A 24,894-nucleotide genomic window follows, 5' to 3' on the forward strand; every position below is an offset into this window, starting at 1 on the left:
TAATAATGAGTCACCATTGATATCGACACATCTGAGATCGCAAAATGTTCGGGAGTTCCTCTATGCAATCCTTTTCCTTCTTCTTGTTGCTGGATATCTCGTTCGTACACATCTTCTCTTTGTTTCTCGAGCCTATAGTGAGTTACAAACAGAATTCGAAAAGGTCAAATCTTTGATGATTCCATCATACATGATTGAGTTGCGAAAACTTCTGGATAGGTATCCTACATCTGAGCTGAATTCTTTCTGGTTAAAGAATCTCTTTCTAGTTGCTCTGGAACAATTAGGAGATTCTATAGAAGAAATACGGGGTTATGCTTCCGGCGCAACATGCTATGGGGCGGTGGGCCCGCTTATGGGGTCAAATCAATACGTTCTAAGAAGAAATATTTGAATATCAATCTCATCGATCTCATGAGTATCATACCAAATCCCATCAATCGAATCGCTTTTTCAAGAAATACGAGACATCTAAGTCATACAAGTAAAGAGATCTATTCATTGATAAGAAAAAGAAAAAACGTGAACGGTGATTGGATTGATGATCAAATAGAATCCTGGGTCTCGAACAGTGATTCGATTGATGATAAAGAAAGAGAATTCTTGGTTCAGTTCTCCACCTTAACGACAGAAAAAAGGATTGATCAAATTCTATTGAGTTTGACTCATAGTGATCATTTATCAAAGAATGACTATGGTTATCAAATGATTGAACAACCGGGAGCAATTTACTTACGATACTTAGTTGACATTCATAAAAAGTATCTAATGAATTATGAGTTCAATACATCATGTTTAGCAGAAAGACAGATATTTCTTGCTCATTATCAGACAATCACTTATTCACAAACCTCGTGTGAGGCTAATAGTTTTCATTTCCCATCACATGGAAAACCCTTTTCGCTCCACTTAGCCCTATCCCCCTCTAGGGGTATTTTAGTGATAGGTTCTATAGGAACTGGACAATCCTATTTGGTCAAATACCTAGCGGAAAACTCCTATGTTCCTTTCATTACAGTATTTCTGAACAAGTTCCTGGATAACAAGCCTAAGGGTTTTCTTATTGATGATAGTGACGATATTGACCGTGACCTTGATACGGAGCTGGAGCTTCTAACTATGACGAATGTGCTAACTATGGATATGATGTCGGAAATAGACCGATTTTAATTAATGCAAAAAACAGATTTTATGAATGCAGTAAGTAGATTTGAATATACAGTAAATATGATGTGCAGAGAGCAAATTTTATTAATGTAGAAACAAATTTTATCAATGCAGAAAAATATATTCGATTATTGTGAAATTCAAACATGAAAAAGCATTCAGATTTGGTGTTTAAATTTAGAAAACACGATTTCACTAGGTGTTTTATGAGAAAACAGTGAACAATTTTTTAAACAGTAAATAGAAAATAATTTATACTGAAAAGAGAGTGAACAATTTCTTAAATAATGCTAAACAGAAAATAATTTTATGCAAAATCGTATAAATAGTTTATACAGAAAATAGTGAATAATTTTTATGAGAAAACAATGAACAATTTTAATTAATGTAGAAATTAGGGATAATTACAGTAAACCCACCTGTGGTAAGGCCCGTTTTCACTTTGCCTACCTGTGGTTCAAAACTTATCACTTTGCCCACCTGAGGTACCTTCCGTTAGGGATCTGTTACCCACCTCTCCATTTGCAGTTAGAAAAACACATTTTTAGAGAAAAACAAACATAACAAAGATCAAAAAGTTAGGGCTTTTTATTTCTTAAGAACTTCTATAAGAACAAAACACAGGAATAGCTCAGATCAAATGCTCAATGAAATCATTTTTAATCTGGAGGATGACACAAAGGTGGGAGTATAGGACAATTCCTTCAATAAAGACTTCATCAAACAGTTCCTAACAATCCAATTACATGCTCCACACTTGGAAAACTCATTGAAACGTGGATTAGGAAGCAATTACAGAACCCAAAAAAGAATTCACAAAAGGGTTTATAAATTCTGAAACATTTCAAGTAAGCAAATGATATTAGTCCAATTTCACACTTTTTGATTCAACAATCAGCTCAAACTTCTGGGTTTGTTCAAATTTAAATTTAAAATTAAATAAATACAAAAAAAAAAGAAAAAGAAAAAAGAAGCAAACATACAGATCCAAAAACAAGAATCCTAGGTTTCATATTGGCACAAATCCTAAAAAACATTTACAAAAATCCTACACTTGAAAAAGTGCTCTACTCTAATTTCACAAAAATCCTTTCAGACACTTTCAGTCATTCACAAAAATCATACACGGCTTCAAAACCCAGACCCACCACACCTAGCAACACAAACACAGACCCACAAGAACTGACACTCAAAACCAAAGGGATTGGTATGAAACTATTGCAAAAAATGGGTACAAAGGCAGTGGCCGTGGGAAGAATGCACAAGGGATTGTCACTCCGATCGAGCCCAAACTGCGCCCCAAGAACATGGGTATGGGCTTCAACGATTTCAACGAGACAGAAGATAAGAAGGGTTTGTTGGGTAGTGACTCTGTGGGTGTAGAGAGAGTGAAGGAGAAGTTGGTTTGTGTTTGTTATGGGTTGGGGAATGTTTAAGGGAATTTCAATTAATCTTGAGTCCATCGAGCCAGTCGTGGTCGCTAACAGAGACGGTGAACGGTTCGCACAAGTTCGTGATCCAAGGCTACTCGTTGGCGAAAGGCATGGGAGTAGGGAAGCACATCGCGAGCGACAACTTCACCGTCAGAGGATATCAATGGGCGATATATTTCTATCCCGACGGGAAAAACCCCGAGGACAATTCTGCCTACGTTTCGTTCTTCATCGCGCTCGCCAGCGAAGGCACCGACGTCCGAGCCTTGTTCGAATTAACCTTAGTCGATCAAAGCGGCAAAGGAAAACACAAAGTCCATAGCCATTTCGATCGCGCACTCGAAAGCGGTCCATACACTCAATTAATCTGGGTTTGAATTTTTTTTTTTCTTTGGACTGAATCTGGGTTTGTTGTTTTTTCCTCCAATTTGTTCTTAGAAAACGGTCCGTACACTCTCAATTAATTTGGGTTTGAATTTTTTTTTTCTTTGGACTGAATCTGGGTTTGTTGTTTTTTCCTCCAATTTGTTCTTATAGAAGTTCTTAAGAAATAAAAAGCCCTAATTTTTTGATCTTTGTTATGTTTGTTTTTCTTTAAAAATGTGTTTTTCTAACTGCAAACGGAGAGGTGGGTAACAGATCCCTAACGGAAGGTACCTCAGGTGGGCAAAGTGATAAGTTTTGAACCACGGGTAGGCAAAGTGAAAACGGGCCTTACCACAGGTGGGTTTACTGTAATTATCCCTAGAAATTAAATTCATATTTTGAAATTAAAATCTCTATATTTTACAATGCTTCTGTTTAAATAAATAAAAACATAAAAAAAAAAAAAAAAGCCACTTACTTTTATCTTTATGTTTATTTGTTGATTATCCCCAAACAAAAAACAAAACAAAAAAAAAAAAAATTTACACAATACTCGAGTTTGGTAAACTCGAGTACTGTGTAATTTTTTTTTTTCCATTTTATTTATAAAACGTACTTGAGCCTGGTATACTCGAGTATTGTGTTGCATGGAACTCAAGTTTACCAAGCTCGAGTACTACATAATTTTTTTTAATCGCCCAAATTCCAGCTCAGCAGCGCCACGGTGGCAAAATTGAGAGGAACTCGAGTTTTTGAAACTCGAGTTCTTGAAAAAGTGGTAGTTTCCTATTTATTTCCGAAACAGTGTTTTTTTCCTAAAAATTTCAAAAACAAGTGGTATTGGGCCATTTTGGCCAATTATTATGGTTGTAACTTGTAAGTTTTTTCTAGTGGAAGTTGGGCCATCTCACTTGGAATCATAGGATTAATGGGTAAATTTACAAATGCACCTGAGGAGATGTCCTTTGAAGTTGAACTATAGAACTGATTGGCAATCTCGCTTGGAAGTCTATGCTCTGTATGTGCCAATTTCACAAATATAGAGGGATTTCACAAGAGACTTCCAGCACGCAAGAAAAAATGGCCACATCATTCTCAGTGGATTGTAGTAAGCCTTGGCTGATAATTTTGAATTATTTTCCCACTGTACTGAATCTTTAGAAGAAACCCATGATTCTAGGACAAATTGCTACATTTAAAAAAAAAAAATATCTTTCTATGTTAGGAACCTAGTGGTTCCTAATGGGATTGGTTAGGAATTATAGGAAGATTGATAGAAATTGTAGGGAAATTGACTTAATTTGAGGTGGGCAAATTAAGAGAGAAATGCACTAATACACTAAGAAATTGGTTTATTCTTCAATATGTAAATGTGGTTATAAGTAGATATTTATAGAACCATAAAACTATTTTATTGGCCCACATGGCCTTATCCTAATGGCCTTATCATTTCCCATGTACATTAATAATTCCAACATGTATTAAATGTGACTAACATGCTTGGAATTGTAACTAACTAGCTAACTAACTAAATGCATTCTATACTCAAATGTGGGTTCCTAACATTCTCAAATGCCTTGAATGTTTGAGTGATGAAATTTTGGCCATTTACAAATTATCAATGGCAATATCGGGTTCATGACCAGATCAGCTGCGCTCTGCATAAACTGCCAGAGATCGAAATAAAAGAATAGTATGAACTATGAAGTAATCTTTATATCTCATAGAGAAAAAGAGAGAGCTACTAGCTGTTTATGCAGCAGTGCATGACCATTAGAAGCTTGACAAAAAAATTACAAGCTCAATCGAGGTCCCGCCTGTTCCTTGGTGACTTAAAAAGTATTTGAAACTAAACCACATTACAGCTCTTTTACTTTCACAAGCATCGGCCTCTGCCTATACACTGATGTATCACACCGGTGACTGCAAAAACAACACCTGGCTTGACCTACCCTTAAGAAGGGTTATGTTATCATCAGATTAAACATGACATTGGACGGTAAAATATAACCACGTCCCAACATGCCCGGCTCTTGGTGCTCCTACAATATTTACAAACAAGATTTATAGTTCAACCTATGGCTTAACTTCAGAGTTGTCACTTGATGTTCAGGGCTGCTGACATGGTACGTAGCTCCTTTGCAATCTCTGAGAAAGCTGGTCTAGAGTTAGGATCAGATGACCAGCAGCTCTCCATCAATGATCTCCATGCAGGGTCGCACCAGTTTGGAATTTCTGGTCGCAGGTCGCCTTTGATTATACCAGCTGAAATTTATCAACTAGATTTGCATCATCATCCTTTAATATAAATGGATAATAAGCAAGTATTTATATCAAAATCACGCACTTTGGGTTAATTGTTGTCCAGTTTACACATAAAATATAATGTAATATTATATATATATATATATATATATATTCAAACACCACTTAATTTATATGAACATCATTGAGATTCTGTCAGAGCTAAACGATCCATGTCGTTGACCTCTTCACTAGCATAGAATTTATAGATGTGCAGATAAAAAAGGATTATCAATTGGATAAGATCCTTCAGAGGATTAAATCTCTAGTAAGGGAAAAGAGAGAGAGAGAGAGAGAGAGTGAAAGCAAAGAGCACCAACAATTGGGAATTGAGTTATCAGAAAATACAGGGCAAAAGGGTTGCAAGAAAAGATTGCCAATTTATCTTAAGTGGAGGTATTGCTCCAGATATAATGTGATGACTAACAGTTTTCAGATTCCTAACTTATATAATTTGGACCGTAAATAGACAACACTATCATGAATTCATGACGGTTATGAAATTACCCATATACAGTCTGAAAATTATTCAAAGTGTCTCAATTACCAGTGAAAATAAGAGGTTTTTAATATACTCACTTTCCATTTTCAAAATAAACTATACCTATTAATTCCTCCGAACGCATTTTCGCAAAGGGTTCCTCCCCAGTCAAGAGTTCCCACATGACTATTCCAAAAGAGTAGACATCAACCTACAAGAGGCGATAAAACATTTTACAACCAAAGTGAATGGCAACAGATTTAAACTTCACATGTTTGATAATCTAAAGTGGGCAAGCTCACCTTTTCTGTAACCATGTTGTCCTCACTATTCAAAAGTTCAGGAGCCATCCATGGTAGGGTCCCTCGTACTCCACCAGAGACAAGTGTCCTCTGTTTAATTTTTGATAAGCCCAGATCACCAATCTGAAAGAATGATTGAAAAAGTTTCAAAGTTGTTTAATAAAAACGATGAAAGATTCTGAAAACAAGAAACTGAGGCCAAGGATGATGGACCACAGAGTAAAAAAGGACGTATAAGATAAGAAATTCTAATCAAAACCAGTGATGGCTCTTATCAGGTAGATTACCTTGCACACTGGTCGATGTGGGTCCCTCATATTCACAAGGAAGTTGTGAGATTTCAAGTCAAAGTGCACAATGTTCTTCCCATGCAAATATTCCATACCAAAAGCTGCATCCATGGCTATAATAAGCCTCTTCCTACGATCAATTGTCCTGTAATTGAGAATTGGCATATTCAATATAGAAAATGAGTTCCTACAATGGTGTTCAAAAACTTAATGCCCAAAAGAATGACAGAAAAAATGATAGATGTAGCAGGAAATATAGTCAGAAAATGCACAACTTCTAGCTAGGGGTATTACTGTATATTGTATAAGCTAACCTTAGATGATCTAACAGACTACCAGCAGTGTGTAATCTTACTACATCTGAATTTTCAATATGATAGTGGTGATGGTCTCACCAATGGAGGATTCTAGATGTGATCAAACTGATTGCACAACAAACTCCAGAAAGTGTAGTTAGACATTTGGGGTGTTCATACTTCTTGCATGATAGATTACGGTACACCCTCACTCACACAACTCATACCACAGAGCAAGTTTGCCATGACCTTTTATATAACTGGAAACCAAACTGCACTCCACATGCTTGTTTAAGTTCCTTCTCACTCTGTAATATTTTCTTATTCCCATATGATTACATCATGACAGACGTTTGATACTTGATACATTCACATGCAATATATTAATATACCCTTTATATTTGATGGACAGATGCTATCTAAAATTCTTTTCTTTTCTTTTTTTAATATATTTTTTTTCTCTTTTGTGCACGCAATCAAGAAGCAAAATAAAGCCCATTAATATGCACTATTATAACATAGCTGAATATGAAGGTTAGCCTAAAGAGATATATAAGCTAAATCCAGGATCCTCAACATTGTGGAACATTTTTACATATTATGGAGGTCCAAAAACTCATGGAATCCTTCCATAAATGTCCATTTTCAGAATTGATCAATATATAAATCAAGGTCAGTTTAACATCCATTTAAGATAATCACATAAAAAAGGAGAAGCAAAGTGTCCTGTATTGATGGAAAACAATCAAACACAATTTGCAGTAAAGAGTTGAACTGAATGAATTATAGATTGAACCAAAAAACAAGATTGGATACCATACCGATCTTTTCTTCGCAAAACTTGTTGTAGGGAGCCATTGACCATGTACTCTGTCACTGTTGCCAAATTTGTCACAGGTCCGTCCCTAACTACACCATAAAATGCCATAATATTTGGATGGTGAAGCTGACCTAGTAAGTGAGCTTCCCTCCAAAAGTCTGCAACCTGCAAAGGCGTAGATAGAAACAATTAAGTTGAGATAATATGCAGGTATTCATAGTGTTGACAATAACACACAGACATTTCCCTATTTCCTCTCTAGTGCTTTCTTCCCTGGAAAGCATCATCTTTAGGGTTTCCTTATCACCATCCTATGCACATAATTTCCTTCTCTTCTGATATTTTACTGATTTTAAATTTATGCTAACTGCTGATGTAGGAAAAATAAGGGACATGAGTTGAAAGCTTCAAAACTGAGAGAGTAGGACATATCCAAATCAGCAGCTCAAAAACAAAATAATCTCCTACTCAGGTATCAAAACACAAATAAGTTCAACCAAAAAGAAAAAAAAAAAAAATCAAACAAACTTTACATGAAACGTAATTTAGAAGAGAATGATCATCATTCAATAGGTTAGAGCAATATTTAACTCAAAGATCAAACCACTCAAGTGAAAATGAAATTGTATGGATTATAATAGACAGGTGATTGTACATGACTAAGCAAACCAATGTGATCAGATGACAGAATAAATTTAACAGTGGAACTGCGGGAAGAAAATATGAAAATTACCAATCGGTCCTCCTCCAATGAACCTTCAGTGAAGCAACTTGGCTTTATCCTCTTAATGGCAACATCAGACCCCTTCCATTTTCCATAGAAAACGGTTCCAAATGTGCCTGAACCAAGCTCCTTTATATATTCAAGGTCAGTATTTTTAATAGTCTGCAGAACAAAGCAGAAAAGAACATTTTCCGTTATACTTTGCTCAGCTCAACCTCTACCAAGTTTAAAGACTTATAAATCGTATATGTTTAACAAATTACCTGCAGCTCTCTAGTGGCTAGATGAGTATAAAATGCATTTAGGTCACTAGGCATTCCACCAATTACCTTAGAGCATTTAGAGCTTTCATTATTGTCAGCCTAAGAAACCAGAAAAATCATTAGTAAGTCAAAGGCATCAAAGTTCAAAGCCAACTATCAGCCACTGAATTTAGCAATATTTTTCTTAAATCTTCTAATAAAAGAAATAAAATATCTGTAGTTAGTACCTTTTCATCAATGCTTAAACCAGATGGAGGGTCCTGTTGTAACTCTTCTGCATGCACGTCATCATTTTCCATTTTGGTTGTATTCTGAGAGGAAGGATTGGGTGAAACTTCATTTGATCCATCAACTTGGGGCTCTGTGCTGAATTGTGCTTCATCCATAGGATCCACAGGTTTTGATTGAGGTTTTAGCATGGCATCCTCACTGTTGCAGGTAGCAAGAGAAGACAGCACAGGATGTCCCACTTCTTTGGAGGATGACAAAGAAAAGCTATACAAAGAAACATCCACTGAAGATGCAACTCCACCTTGTGTGTTATCAGTGCCATTTCTATAACTGCTTAATGAGTTAATGCCAGGTTCCACGTCTGACTGCTTACTATTGCACCTGAATTCTGTTCCATTGCTATAAACCATATTATCTGAAAAACCTGAGATGTTAATTACCTTCTGTTTATCAATCAGGAGCGGTTTCTTGTCAAGATCACTGTGAATGGGCTCACAATTTATGGGTGCTCCATGAAAATTCTCATATAGAGCATGATATGGAATTTTGGGTGTGTCACAATTAGAGCTAGTCAAGAGATCTTCCTGAGTATCCACTGTTGTCATGCGTGATAAATGTCTCTCAGTACCCACATATGGACCATGGTAAGCTAAATGACATTCCTCAGGATTGGAATATCTGTAATGTGAAATTTCAGGGCAAACCTGCTCTCTTAATTTCTCATTACCATATTGAACATCAAGAGAGGAAGTACCTTTATTCAAGGAAGAATCCATCATTCTCACCCTTCCTTCCAATGCTTGATCAGGCAAACCAGACCACAGTTTCCAAAAATTGGGATAATAAACCCTCATAGATTGACCCTGCTTTAATATGTTTGAATTTGGCCTAAGCCCATGGTCGAATTTCCCCACTGAAACCCTTCCATCCAACCTAGCAGTCCGATGGTTCCCCATCTCAACCGGATTGTTCTGATGGATACTTACATGATTGGAACAAATCTGCTGATTCCTAGTATCATTTACACTAAACCTATGGTTGCGGATGCCACTATTTAAGCCACCCCAAACCCTTTCATCTGTACATGAAGATCTCGGCAGATAAGCACACCCAACCAAATGATCATCACAAAAATTACAATTGGGACCCCATGGCATAATGTTCTCCCTATTCAGTCTACTCATTGATGCCTGCTCAACATTTCTGAACTCCCTCTTAACCTGATAACCATTACACATCGAAACGATATTAGAACCATTCAATTGCCTTGAAAGCTGCCCTGCTACTGTTGCAGCAACTGACTGACCAAAATTCCCAACATTCATCCCAACCCCATTACACACAACCTGACCACACTGCCCTGACAAACATCGCAAAGTACTATTATTCTCCACACATAAATTCCCATCCCTCGGATTCAAAGGATTCAAATTCCTGCAACTCTCACTCCCTAACTTATTACCCAACACATCCACTCTACACCGGTTCTCTAAACCATGAGTTACACCTACACCATTAGACCTCACTGAAACCCGGGGTTCAGGGACCAAACCCACAACTGGGTGCTTACCATATTTCAATTTCTCACCAAAACATGGAATTCCCATCTCAGTCCCAATAATCCCACCTACAAAACCCGGTTTTTGCTTAGCCAAAAATTGTTGCTTTAACACCATTTTCCTTAGAGAATCATCCCCATACTTCACTAAGTTCTTGGCCACCTTACTCTCAAACTGACCTCCATTAAAACTCAAATGGGTCTCACTCAAAACCCCATTTGAACTCTTATCCCTCCCCACACAATTCACACACAATTCACCATTTCCAACACAAGTACAACAAAACACACCAAAGCTACAATCTTTCTTCTTGTCATTATCATTAGAAACAGATTGATTGGCACAAACAAAAAGCCAGAGCCTAGCGTTCTTACCGTGAAGCTGGTCAAGCTCATCGACCATGCAGCGAACGTCGTCGTCTGAGGCAACAGAAACAAGAGGAGGAGTGTCATCATTCTCTTCGGAATTACAGGCTGTGTTGTGTTTTTTGTGAGGATGAAGAAGGAGCTGGTATTTGAGAGAGAATGAAAACGAAGGAGGAGACGACGTGGTGGTTTGGAAAAGATCCGAAATCTTGGAACGGAGCTTCGAGAAGGTGATGGAGCGGTCTACGGAGATGATTCGGGTCTCTCCCCCAACGTATCGGAGCTTTCCAGAGAGCGGTCTTGGCTGAAACGAACCGTTGAAGCTACACACCAGCTTCAGCTTCGTACTCGGCCTCTTGCGCCGGCCCACAATAACATGAGCTTCTTTCATGGCAAAATGGCATGGCATTGCAGAGAGAAAAAGAGAGAGAGAGAGAGAGAGACTGTGTCTCTTTGGTGAGTGAGACTGTGTGTGTGTGAGAGAGAAAGAGAGAGGGGGAGAGTTTATATAGTTGCGTGGAGAGTTGGGGTGGTTGAGAAATTGGGCTTCAGGTTGAGTGAAATTTGCGAGTTTGCCATTTGTCTCAGGTGGTTTTTTCTGTTTAGAAGGATGCGCGATATTGTGTAGATTTATGCACTCTCTTCCCATATAAAGATAGACGTTCACGTTAATCAATGACCCTTTTTTTTTTTTTTTTTTTTTTTTAGCATAATATAAGTGTACATGTGTGTGTAAAACTCCCTACTAAAGACTTTAATCTCAATGCTTACCATTCACATCTCAAAAGTATTTATACTTGTAAAAATATTTTTATAATTGTAGAATGACCATCGCACCGAGAGTGTATGGTGGTTAAACAATAACCTTATCAAGTAGCTTTGATACAATCTATATGTGCATTAATAAAGATAAATTATGTTCATGTATTTAATGTCAATAAATTATTGGTTTAAGAACTATTTTTTAAAAAAATTTTATGAAAAAAATGATAAAGTAATTAAATTCTTTGACAGTTTTTTATATTTTTCACAAAAGTGGTGTCAAAAACTTTCCTAATATGATTTATTAACAATTGCTCTAAGAGCTCCCATTAACATGACCCATCTATTATATATAATACATCTAAATAGCATAGTTAGCAATGAATTAAGTTAACTAATAGTTAGTCTATATTGTGTATCTAAGATTTAGGTCTTTTTGGATATACACCATTATTAATTTCTTTAAGACTTTCTCTCCTCTCCCCGTGTGTGTATATTAAAATACTTAATATTCTAAAAAAAAATTGGTAAAATTCTCTTGACATCTATTGAGAGATATGATGTTTAAATCCCGACACACAAAAAATAATTAGTGTCTTAGTTTGATCATTGATGATAAGAACAATCATTATGGAGTGGACGTCATCCGTTGAATTTCTATCATATCTAAAAACAAAGTATTTAGTAAAGTACACATATTACACTATGTATTACACATACGTACTAGTGTCTAACTTTTTGGTATTATATCAAACAACGTTGTTCATTTCGTTTCCGAATGAAATATTTCGATACAGGTCAATTTTAGTGTACCGTTTCGGTATTGCTCTAAATAGCATAGTTAGTGGTGTGTTCCAATTAGTTCAAATAATAAAAGTTTCTAGTCATCCAATAAGAGATATAGGCGTCTTTGAATAATAATAAGGGCAATCTTCATGGAGCAGATATCATACAATGAATTTCTATCATACCTATAAATAAATAAATAAAAACACAGTTAGTAAAGTAAACATATTATATTCTGCACTACACATATGGACTAGTCCTTAAATTTTGGTATTGTATCAAACAGTGTTGTTAATTATGTTTTAGTGTTAGTTTTGGAATGGAATATTTCAATACAAATTAGACCTGTTTAAACACCATATACTTATTGTTTTTCACTTCATTACCTAATTAATAGTTTTTTTTTTTCCTCTCTTTATTTAATATTGCTTTCTAGTTTCCACATTTAATCTCACAATCTCCAATAATCTGAGTGTAAACTCTTAACTTCGCCAAAAAAACAAAAAGATTTAAGAGCATGTACGAATGAGCAGCGGTTTTTATTTTTTTATTTTTTAAATCAACTTTTTTTTAGAAAAAGGAACCAAATATTATTAAAAGAAAACTCGGTCAAAGTTGGCTAAAGTTATAAAAATTAGGTGTGGAAGGACATCTTCCATTTACACCGATAAATCGGTAACATGTCTAGCATGCCTAGTCAGGTTATGAGTTACAAAATTGTCTTGTCTACATATATGAGAGAAAATGACTGCACAAAATATCTCGCAAGGATCTTAACTAAACCAGCTGGCCTAATGAAGAGAGGGATACCTCTACGCAATTGAGAGCTTTATGCACAATTTCATAATCACCTTCCAAAACAATAGAGAAGAAGCCACAATCACTGGCAAATCAAATAGAAAATTATTAGATACTCCCGAAGAACCATAAATACGTAATCCTCCTCTCACATGAATGGTGAGTCCCACTAATTAATGGAACACACCATGAATTTAATTAATGAAACCCACCATTAATGTAAGAGGAGGAAGTACGCATTTATAGTACTCCGGGAGTACACAATAATTTCCCAAATCAAAGAGCTCAAACAACAACCAAACATTCCACCGTGTCAACCGAAAATGGGAGTTTTTATATATATTTTTTGGTTGATCACCATTAAAGGAAAGATTTATTCTTGAAGTTAATATTTCAAGAATTAATTGTCTTTAATCTTTGAAGAATTTATCCCATTTAAGACTTTCCTAGTTAAGTCATTAAATTTGAATTTCAAATATTTATGGCTTTTAAGTTTTAACTTTTAGAAAATATTTTTTCATTCAATGCATTATCTCATTCCTTATAGACCACTACACATCATTAGGTTCACCAGGATCCAAATCTTCTGTCCCACACTTCCTGCTCCATTATATACTCCACAAATAAAAATATGTCACATGTCCATCTAAGTTATTAAATGCTAAATTTATGCCTTATATTATTTCAATTTCCTAAAATAAATAAATAAATAAATAACCCATCACATTTAAGTAATTGAAATAATTGAAGGCATAAATTTAGTATTTAATAACTTAGATGGACATGTGGCATATTTTTATGTGTGGAGTATATAGTGAAACAGGAAGTGTGGGACAAAAAATTTGAACTCGCTAATGTGGCCCTCCCTGATCTTCTAACTAATAAAATATTGTTATTTATGGAAATGTGACATTATCTGATTATTTTTATTTTTTTATTACTTGTGCTAATTAGAAAACTCACACATACATTTACATAAATGGCATCATCTCATTAGTTAAGAAGGACCACATCAGCAATCCTCTCGTTGTAAATAATAATTTCTTCTTGGCATGATGGTCACATCATAAATATAAGTGCTTGTGGAGGTGGGCAGGATAAGGGCCAGCATTCAAATTTTCAAGAGAGAACTTTACATTTACTCACATACATTTAGATTATTCTATAGTAAAATTCTATCTATAAAAATTTTTTAAAAAAAAAATCTAAATTTCTAATCCTAAAAGGAAGGGAATAATCGGTTTTTTTTTTTTTTTTTGATGAAAGGGAATAGTTGGTAATTAAATGGGAGTTTTTATATATATTTTTTGGTTGATCACCATTAAAGGAAAGATTTATTCTTGAAGTTAATATTTCAAGAATTAATTGTCTTTAATCTTTGAAGAATTTATCCCATTTAAGACTTTCCTAGTTAAGTCATTAAATTTGAATTTCAAATATTTATGGCTTTTAAGTTTTAACTTTTAGAAAATATTTTTTCATTCAATGCATTATCTCATTCCTTATAGACCACTACACATCATTAGGTTCACCAGGATCCAAATCTTCTGTCCCACACTTCCTGCTCCATTATATACTCCACAAATAAAAATATGTCACATGTCCATCTAAGTTATTAAATGCTAAATTTATGCCTTATATTATTTCAATTTCCTAAAATAAATAAATAAATAAATAACCCATCACATTTAAGTAATTGAAATAATTGAATGCATAAATTTAGTATTTAATAACTTAGATGGACATGTGGCATATTTTTTTGTGTGGAGTATATAGTGAAACAGGAAGTGTGGGACAAAAAATTTGAACTCGCTAATGTGGCCCTCCCTGATCTTCTAACTAATAAAATATTGTTATTTATGGAAATGTGACATTATCTGATTATTTTTATTTTTTTATTACTTGTGCTAATTAGAAAGCTCACACATACATTTACATAAATGGCATCATCTCATTGGTTAAGAAGGACCACATCAGCAATCCTCTCGTTGTAAATAATAATTTCTTCTTGGCATGATGGTCACATCATAAATATAAGTGCTTGTGGAGGTGGGCAGGATAAGGGCCAGCATTCAAATTTTCAAGAGAGAACTTTACATTTACTCACATACATTTAGATTATTCTATAGTAAAATTCTATCTATAAAATTTTTTTAAAAAAAAAATCTAAATTTCTAATCCTAAAAGGAAGGGAATAATCGGTTTTTTTTTTTTTTTTTGATGAAAGGGAATAATTGGTAATTAATAAATATTTTTCATATTTTTTATTTTGTTACTAAGTGCCCAATTTATTTGGAAGGCTTTAGTATTGAGTCATTTTGTATAGGACAAAGTTTAGTTATAAAATTGGTTGTAGACTAAAGTTACAACCTTACTCAATAAAATAGACATTACTACATATTTTGAAAATCTAATCGTTGAATTGTATGTTCTTTACGCTCTTAATACATATATCAAATTTTGTGTCAATTAGATATTATTTACTATATGATTTATAACCTTATATTTTGTGCATAATTTTAAACTACAAAAATTTGCAATTTAAATAATTTATTAATAACATAGTTATTGATATTTAATATTTTAGAAAATTTGCAAGTATGGAAAATATATGAAGAAGATGTAATCCAATTGTGGATTTATCAAAATTCATTTTCAATAAAAAAATATTGCGTAAAGTTATAGTTTTAAGTTATAACTAATTTTATAGCTAAAATTTTTTTCGTTGTATATTATGACAAAAATAAATAAATAAATAAAAGGTCATTTTAAAAGTGAAGGAAAGAGCTCTACTTTCTACTCAGTACTCTGAATTTTTTTATGACGTTCCGGCGTGGATCCGTTGTCTGCTAATTGGGACAAAAATTTGGTTAAAAATTTGGTTTGCACTTTGCATACTAAATGCATAAACATTATATTATTTTAATTTAATATGCTATCTTGCCGCCGAATGTGTACGTGTCCTCCTACTGGTGATTTTTGGAATTGATAGGAAATGAGCCAGTAGAAGAAAGGAGAGGGAAATAATCAAAGAATAAGAGAAAAAGAGAAGAAAAACTTTTTTTAATAAATTTGGAACATGACTGATACACTGGACATAAGCTTAACATGCTGGCCATATGGCAAATACCAACTCATAGATTCTTGAAAGTAATAGAGTTAGGCAACTTTGACGTGTTCCTTGTATTTTTCGGACCGAAATTGGAGAATAATTGAAATCATGATTTTATTTATTTGCACGTAGTGTGTGCATACACCTGGCGTGCAAAAATCACTTCCCATCAACAAGAGCTACTTTTAATCTTATCAAAAAAAGGGAAAAAGAAGAGCTACTTTTAAGCAACAAAGTTGTATTAACCTATTATATCATGTCGATAATATAAACTACAGGTTTTTTTTATTTAAAATACTGCCTTCTAAAAAAAAAGAAAACTTTTATCATAATTACCTTGATAGTGCACAGTGTACGTAATTGGAATTCCACCTCCTCATTTTCCATTATTTATCTATCTTAAAAACCATTATCATAATCATTATAGGTGTTTTAATGAAGTTATCAACACTATAGAATAGGAGTAGCTATTCAATACTATATGAGCACAATGTGGTTATACTCCTAAAGTACTAAATAATTAGGACAAATTACAATTTACCCATCTATAGTTTGGTCGAAATTTTAGTTACCTACTTATAGTTTGAAATTTGACACTTTATCTACCTGAGATTAGCTTAGTTAGAGTTTCGTAACCCATTTCTATTAAAAATATGACTAAATATGTAATTTTACTCCACTTTTATGTTTCTCTCCTCAAAAAATACAAAAAACATAAAAATACAAGATCATATAAGGACAAAAAGAATCCAACATTTGGCTTCTTTCTGGAGGTGTATTTGGAAGCTACCAGTGCCTAATAGGATTAAGTCTTTTGCTTAGCGAGCATGCGTAAACATTTTGCCAACTAAAGCCAACTTGCATTCTCGGAAGGTGACTTTGGATAGTATTTGTGAAGAATGTGGGGTCGCTGTGGAGTCCTTGGGTCATGTCTTTTGGCACTGTGCTAGAGCTAAGGAGGTGTGGTTGGCTACTAAAGTGGAGTTTGGGGCTGATTTGGGGGAGGTTAGTGAGTTCCTCGATCTGGTCTGGTACGCTTGGAATGTGAAACAATGGTCTGCTTAGGCTTTGGCTTTTTTTTTTTTTTTTTTTACTATTGCTTAGGGGATTTGGTCCAATTAAAATGAAATAAGGACAGGTGGAGCTCACAAATCGGCCTTAGCTATTGCCCGCTGGACTATGGATTATTTGGAGGAGTTTCAAGTGGCGAATCATAAGATTCAAGTGAAGAAACTAGAAACTGAAGTTGGCTGGTCTGTTCCTCACCCTCCATGTCTTAAAATAAACATGGATGGTGCCGTTTTTGAAAGGCAGTGGTCTGTGGGAATTGGGGTGGTTGTTAGGGACCATTTTGGAGTGGTACGTGCTGCATTGAGTATGAAGTTTCATGGTTTGTTGGGGCCTCTTGAAACGAAAGCCAAAGCAGTGGAGGAGGTGTTGCAGTTTGCTTGGGATTAGGGTGTCAGTGCTACAATCTTTGAAGGAGACTCCATGGTGGTTTATAACTCCCTCACGGGTTCAATCATTCCTCCTTCTAGTATCTACAATTTGATTACAGGGTCCTTACTTCAAGCAACATGGTTTGGCGAGTGTAAGTTTTCTGTGGTGCCATGGAGTGGTAACAGAGTAACTCACGAGTTAGCCCAATATCCTTAGACTTTATCAGACTCTTGTACTTGGATTGGAGATATGCCTCCTTCCCTAGAGCAGTTAGTGTCCCATGATGTACTGTTTTCTTTCTCTTCTTAATTAATTGAAGTAGTTCGCATATAAAAAAAAAAAAAAAAAATCTTGCGAAACACTTGCATCATGAAATTTCAAATCACAAGTAGACAATTTAAATTTTGGTCAAACCTCAAGTGGGTAAAGTGTCAAATTTTAAACCACATGTAGGCAACTTAAATTTCAATCAAATCACAAGTGGGTAAGTTGTATTTTACCTTTAATTATATTTGAGAAAATATAAGATTTAAATGCTTTCATGCATAATGACTAAACTTTATATGTGTGTGTGTGTGTGTGTGTGTGAGGGGTTATAGCTTGGTTTCAAATAGTTAAATTGGTAAAGTATATTGTCATCAAATAAGGGACCAACCCTATGTTTGAATTTCATCTATACCAAAAATCAATTAGTATTTTGGCCAGTGATAAAAGGAATTATCGTGTATACGTGCAAGTTATATTTTAGAATAACTCAAATGCTTTGTGACCTAAATCCTAATAGTACATTTGGGTGTCATGCTTGTTAAGTATTAAAAATAACATCTTTAACACCAAAACATAAAAAGGGAAAAATGGTAGAACATATTAGCAATGAAAGACAGGGTGTGTACGTGGAAAAACCCTATGAATATAGATTATAAAAATAAATAAATAAAACCACGGTAGGATGAAGGATGGGATATCCTTATCCCTTAAAGACTATGGAATATTAAGAAAAATTGAGGATTACATGGTGTTTCTTCCCCCAAAACCCTTATACTTTTCTACTCTCTTTCTCTACCTAGATTTCTCCTTGTTGTTTTCTCTTTTCTTAACAATATTCTCCTCTTATAGTACGAGGAATGTTGCTCACTGTACAAGGATAGGTGTCTCACTCTCATTGCTCCTTACAAACCCTAATATAGCTACCACTAGTACCATTCTGCAGCTAGAAGAGAGAGAAAAACCATATCTTTCAATGTGGTGGGCCAAAGGGTGGTTTTGTACTATCATGAAGGACAAGTAGAGAAAAGCGTGAGGCCTAAGGATGTTACATGTGTCCTTGGCAGTGGTCCCAACTTGTACTAACCAATGAGAGGTGTCCTACAACATTTGATCAACAAGGGCTGAATTCTCTCCCATGATAATGCTCAGTGTCCATGCCAGACTGCATATTTCTCTTCCTTCAATGGCATTCACACTATTGGTACGAGCCAAAGGCGTAGCTTCCCTAACCGAAGTCCCGTTTTTATAACTTGAAGTTGTCCACGTAGAGGGTCAAGTTGTAGCCACCAGCTTCTATAACTCACTGAAGTCAATATGCTCATTTCCACTAGCTGCTGTACTATACATCATGAAGCGGATGACATAGGTATAAATAATTATCATGATTTTAAAAATAAACCAGACCGGTTGGTCCGATCAGTTCAATTGGGAACCAACCACTAGTCTGGTTTGGAAAAAAATACCCCCAAAACAGTCGAAAACTAGTCAAGATTGGGTTGAACAAGGGATTGGAGGCAAAAACAATTTTGCCCCCGGTTCAGTTTTTAAAACTATGATAATTATCATGTAGCAGACAACATAGGTGTGTATATATAAATATATATATATATATATATATATATATATATATAATTTTTATTATGAGAATCTAATTTATAAGTGGATAAAGTAATTTGAAAATCAATAGGAGAGTGGCCATAATTTTTAGGCAATGTTTTAGTGATAGTTAGAGTTGTAATTTTACTAGATTATCTTTTAGTTTAGTCTCTACTTAAAATGTAGTGACCAAAATGGCATTTTCCTTTAAAAAAAATGGTAAACATCACAATAGTAATTACTAAACTTTCTTTCTACAAGTTTGAAATAAAAGAGTCTATCTTTTCTCTAAAAATTTAAAAATAAATAAATAAAAGAGAGCTCTATTATAAAATAAGTCCAAAACATATTTTAAGAGAGTCAATTTATTTACAAAAAATAATATATATGAAAAACAATAAAAAAAATACTGAAAAGAAAATAATTTAAAATCTTCTTCATTAAAAAATTCATTTAAATTAAGAGAGAGAAAATTTTGAAAATAAATAATTGAAGATATAATTGTAGGGGTCGGATTTGAGCACTTTGCCCTAGGGATAAGTGGACTCAAGCCCAACAAGCCCAATACAATAAATTTGTAGAGAGTGGGTAGAAGAATTGGGCTTTAAAGAGTGTAACAACAGCTGAAGGTGATTTAAAGAATGAATAAGTAAAACAAGTATAGATTCAGACAAGTAATTCAATCCTCGACACTAGTCCGAGGAGCTTCCACTTATTATTTCTTGATTGACAGTAACAATGATTACAAAGTTAGCTCAGGTTGCTACAGTGTTTCTCCGATCAAAATTCCGCTCCTCTTTCTCAGAGCTCCTTCTTCATTATATACTACTTTCCTCCTTCATCTCCACCATACACGTGCATGGTAGATCTGTCGTTGTTGATCTTTGTCACATCAACATTCCTCCCAAAGTTCTTAGGTAGTAGCTGTGAGTCTGAAGAGCTACTGCTCAGGTATCACTTTCGAATTTAATATAGCCAGAGTGTTAGTTGTGGAGCATTTAATGTGGAAGCTGTAGCTTTTCTTGGAATTGCTCTACTACCATGCTCTAGTGTGCTTACTTGCTGTACTTATCTTTTTCCTGGGGTACCTTGGAAGATTATTTTTGTCGGTAAGTCTCTTTACATCAACCTTGACCTTGGCTAGCCGAGGACAGAGTTGTCCTCGCCATGGCTTCCTGGGCTGCCTTGATTACCATTGCCTTCTTCATATGCGACTATGGGTCTCGTCATGGGCTTCAGGCCCAGTACAGAAGGTGGATGCATTCCATTAGGCTTTATGACCCCACAATAATATTCCTTTTTTTCTTTCTTTAATATAATAATTTTTTTTTTCTAAAATACCAAAATTTGAATATCTTCTTAATTTAGAATAGAATTTTAAAAGTTAGGCAAATAAGTAATTCAAAGTACACTAAAACATTAAAATGGTTCTACAAAATATTTTCAATTTGATTAGGTTATTAAAAAAACCTATTAGACTTGATTGGATTTAATTGAGTCATATGCTTACACAATCTAATTAAATACTCAAATTGGTCTAGACATCATATTACCAGTTCATTGGTATAATTGGTGGAGTTCATTTGAGCTTACTAATAATGCTTATCAATTTGGTGAGATTAATTAGAGCTTTCAACTGACATGAAAAATTGTAATTGCATCAATAATGTTGTAGTTCCATTAGCACTTCTAGTGTTTATTTTTAACAAAAATATTTAAGGTTCGAATACTGCCACTTCCATTGTAATTATGGAATTATAGAGAAAAAGAAAAATTGAAACTACCATATCAAGTAATAATTATACTAGATTCAAAAATTAATTATTGTATTAAACTCATTATCAAATTGGCAAAAGATAAAAGAATGTTTCTTCCCAAAACAGGGCTATAGATTACTCATGCTTTTTAAGGTGCGCAGCATCCTTCGGTAAAAAAAGAAAAAAGGGGAAGGGCACACAGCCCAATACAGGATCTCACATGCATTCTCACTTTCTGAACAATCACTTCAAATTTCCAAATATATTGGCGGGTGGTGTTTTTATTTTTCCTATTTATTTCTAGTGCACATAAGGGGGAAAAAAAAAAAGGAAATTTAGTTTCACTTAAAGCATGTTTGTTACCATTTGATTTATGCTAATAAAACAGTCAACACATGCAATGCATGGGAAATGTATCAAAACATATTTATAAATAATGCACGCATGCATACAACAAACATACATACATATATATCTCAACAAATAACAAACTAAATCAAAGAATTAGTATGAAATAATCTACATGATTAAATGCAAAACGTAGATTAATTAGAAATTGTGTAGAGACCTGTTGCTTTATTAGATGCAATGTATATGTATATAATAAGATTTTGACAAAAAAAATTCAATAATTTTTTTTTTTTTTTTAATGTTGGTTATTTATTCTAATAAAATAGTAAGTTCTATTGGTTTTGATTGACAAATAACCACAACCAAGTTAAAAAAAAAAAAATTATAATAACTGTAGAGTTAGGATTTGTGGTCCAAGCCCAAAACAATGAATTTGTAGAGAGTGGGTGAAAAAGCTAGGTTGATTATGGAATCGACAACAATTAATCACAACCTTCAAGCACAAACCAACATGAATTTACACGTAAAGAGTCGGTGTCCGAAGAGGACATATTATTGATTATATGGTCAAATACAAGTCTTAGGGTTACAATAGAGCTTTCTTTGTTTCTCTTCTCTCCCCCCTCTTTCCAGGAGCTTCTTTCCTTTATATAACCTCCCTTCTACTCATCTCCATCGTCCACTTGTACCTTATCCGTGAGTCTACTTGAGTATATGTCATGTCAAGCATCTCCTCTGGTTCTCTGTGAGTGGCAGTAGGTGAGGTTACACTGTTCAGGGGTCTTCTCCACATAAATGCGGCCAGAGAAGTTGCTGCAGAGCCTTAAATGCGGTGGTAGCAGCTTTTCCTTTAAATATTTCCTCGTTCTTATCTTCTCCAGATATACCCAGAGCTTATCTTGATCATTGGGGTTGCTAGGAAAATCCTTCAGACCTTCCACACGCTTGATCAATCAGTACTATTTGCGTCCGACGAATATAATCTCCTCGGACGGAAGGCGGCCTCCTCGAACGGCAATCATCCTTCTTTCCGGGTATCCTCCTTCCGGATGGGCCTTGCCCTCACCATCTCATTCTCTTCGGACGTACAGTAATCCTCACATGGGGCTCTAGGCCCACTATGTTAGATTGGGCATTTTTCCCCCCACAATAGCCCCTCAAAATTTCAATTTTTCCCTCGCATCCGAGGAGAAAGAATGAAATTTTGACCTGTCACACAATGAAAAAGAAAGAAGTATAAAAAGGGCTCATAAATACCCAAGTTTGCACGTGCGTAGGCATAAATACTGGCGCTTCATTATTGCCGTTGTCAGTTCCATGTTTCCAAAGTGTTGTATTAACTGCTCCAGGCGGCGTTTTGTCTTTTGCATCCAACGGTGGATTGTTGATCCAACGGATAGGGTTCTTCTTCAGGATTTGGATGGGATGAATTACACCCTTTCACCTGTCCCCGTATATAAACCCCCAAAGGAAGTTATTTTCCATTACTTTAAGCATACTCAGAATACCCAGCGAATTCATTCACTCAAAATCCTTCAAGCTTCTTCGATTCTCTGCCTTCTTCGCTTCCAGGATCTACCAAGAATTCCTTTTGAGCTCAGATATTGTTCTCCACTCTCGTCTGTGTAAGTTTCGGCATCCTCTGGTCCTTTATTTTCTTCTCGGCTCGTATTCTCAACTTTCGAAACCCCCGTTTCCTGGTTACTGCTCTCACTGCTCCTCAACAATGGGTAGATTCCAATACCTTGTCGATAGTCCGGCGCTGATAGAGGAATTTAAGCGGACTTACGGCATACCGCGAGGGGTCAATCTGAGATATTGCTCCCCAAAGCGAATACTAATGGACCGAAGAGAGGGGGAGGTCATTATCCCAATGATAGCCTTCATCGAAGGGGGAATGACCCTCCCAATGGGCTCCATCACCCTGAACTACCTTCGCAACCATAGACTTTCTCCTGAGTAGTGCGCGCCCAATACCTTTAGGATCCTAGGAGCTATCGATGCCTTGAACCTACAATTAGGATTAAGGTTGACCTGGCATGATCTGGTATATATGTATGAGTGTCATAGCCAAAAAGGGGCAGGATATTACCTTAAATCCCGCTCTGACATCGTTAGACTATTCTCCTGCCTTCCCAAATCAAATAAAGGGATGAAAGACGACTATCTAATCGTCTCGGGCGCATGGCACGACGGTCTACACTGTCCGACCGAGCCAGGAGAACCAGGTGTGACTTCCTAGACTTAGGATTTCTAACAATAGTCTTAGGATCTTCAGTTTTCATAGCCTGTTTTTTATGCCGTCATATTTCAATCTTCTGATTGGGTTTGTTTGTTTGTTTGTTTGTTTGTTTTTTATTTTTATTTTTATTATTTTTTTTTATTCACAGATAAAGCACATACTACTCCTTGGCTTAGCCTTATCAACGCCCCCGCCCTTAATTATCTACTACGCTCGGAGATATNATTTAGTTTCACTTAAAGCATGTTTGTTACCATTTGATTTATGCTAATAAAACAGTCAACACATGCAATGCATGGGAAATGTATCAAAACATATTTATAAATAATGCAGCATGCATACAACAAACATACATACATATATATCTCAACAAATAACAAACTAAATCAAAGAATTAGTATGAAATAATCTACATGATTAAATGCAAAACGTAGATTAATTAGAAATTGTGTAGAGACCTGTTGCTTTATTAGATGCAATGTATATGTATATAATAAGATTTTGACAAAAAAAATTCAATAATTTTTTTTTTTTTTAATGTTGGTTATTTATTCTAATAAAATAGTAAGTTCTATTGGTTTTGATTGACAAATAACCACAACCAAGTTAAAAAAAAAAAAAATTATAATAACTGTAGAGTTAGGATTTGTGGTCCAAGCCCAAAACAATGAATTTGTAGAGAGTGGGTGAAAAAGCTAGGTTGATTATGGAATCGACAACAATTAATCACAACCTTCAAGCACAAACCAACATGAATTTACACGTAAAGAGTCGGTGTCCGAAGAGGACATATTATTGATTATATGGTCAAATACAAGTCTTAGGGTTACAATAGAGCTTTCTTTGTTTCTCTTCTCTCCCCCCTCTTTCCAGGAGCTTCTTTCCTTTATATAACCTCCCTTCTCTCATCTCCATCGTCCACTTGTACCTTATCCGTGAGTCTACTTGAGTTATGTCATGTCAAGCATCTCCTCTGGTTCTCTGTGAGTGGCAGTAGGTGAGGTTACACTGTTCAGGGTCTTCTCCACATAAATGCGGCCAGAGAAGTGCTAACTTAGATACTTAGTTTTTTTTTTTTTTTTTTTTTTAATGTAAAGGATTGTAAACCATCCTCTTTTGATCAATGAAACAGTTTCTCTTTTACTTTTGGTGTATTTGCTGCATATCGTATGATTTACTTTT

At 35.0% G+C, this 24,894-nt stretch overlaps 1 protein-coding gene across 1 annotated transcript; it reads right to left on the minus strand.

The window, feature by feature from the left end:
- Positions 1 to 4,649: 4,649 nt before the first annotated feature.
- Positions 4,650 to 11,086, minus strand: LOC112027989 (uncharacterized). The gene is made up of 8 exons (XM_024060620.2): positions 8,674 to 11,086; positions 8,447 to 8,545; positions 8,193 to 8,345; positions 7,461 to 7,624; positions 6,341 to 6,488; positions 6,054 to 6,176; positions 5,875 to 5,962; positions 4,650 to 5,231 (listed from the first exon to the last, which is right to left on the minus strand). Exons 1-8 carry the CDS (start codon positions 11,008 to 11,010, stop codon positions 5,065 to 5,067), a joined length of 3,279 nt encoding a protein of 1,092 aa, XP_023916388.2. The 5' UTR covers positions 11,011 to 11,086; the 3' UTR covers positions 4,650 to 5,064.
- Between the last annotated feature and the right edge of the window lie 13,808 nt (positions 11,087 to 24,894).

This window comes from Quercus suber, unplaced genomic scaffold (genome assembly GCF_002906115.3).
Source record: "Quercus suber isolate HL8 unplaced genomic scaffold, Cork oak 2.0 scaffold_574, whole genome shotgun sequence".
Taxonomy (NCBI): domain Eukaryota; kingdom Viridiplantae; phylum Streptophyta; class Magnoliopsida; order Fagales; family Fagaceae; genus Quercus; species Quercus suber.

Coding starts and splice junctions, on each gene's coding strand:
- LOC112027989 (XM_024060620.2), bottom strand. CDS start 11,010: ATGCCATGCCATTTTGCCATGAAAGAAGCTCATGTTATTGTGGGCCGG. Junction 6,489..7,460: donor GTTTTGCGAAGAAAAGATCG/GTATGGTATCCA, acceptor TCTCAATTACAG/GACAATTGATCGTAGGAAGA. Junction 6,177..6,340: donor CACATCGACCAGTGTGCAAG/GTAATCTACCTG, acceptor TCATTCTTTCAG/ATTGGTGATCTGGGCTTATC.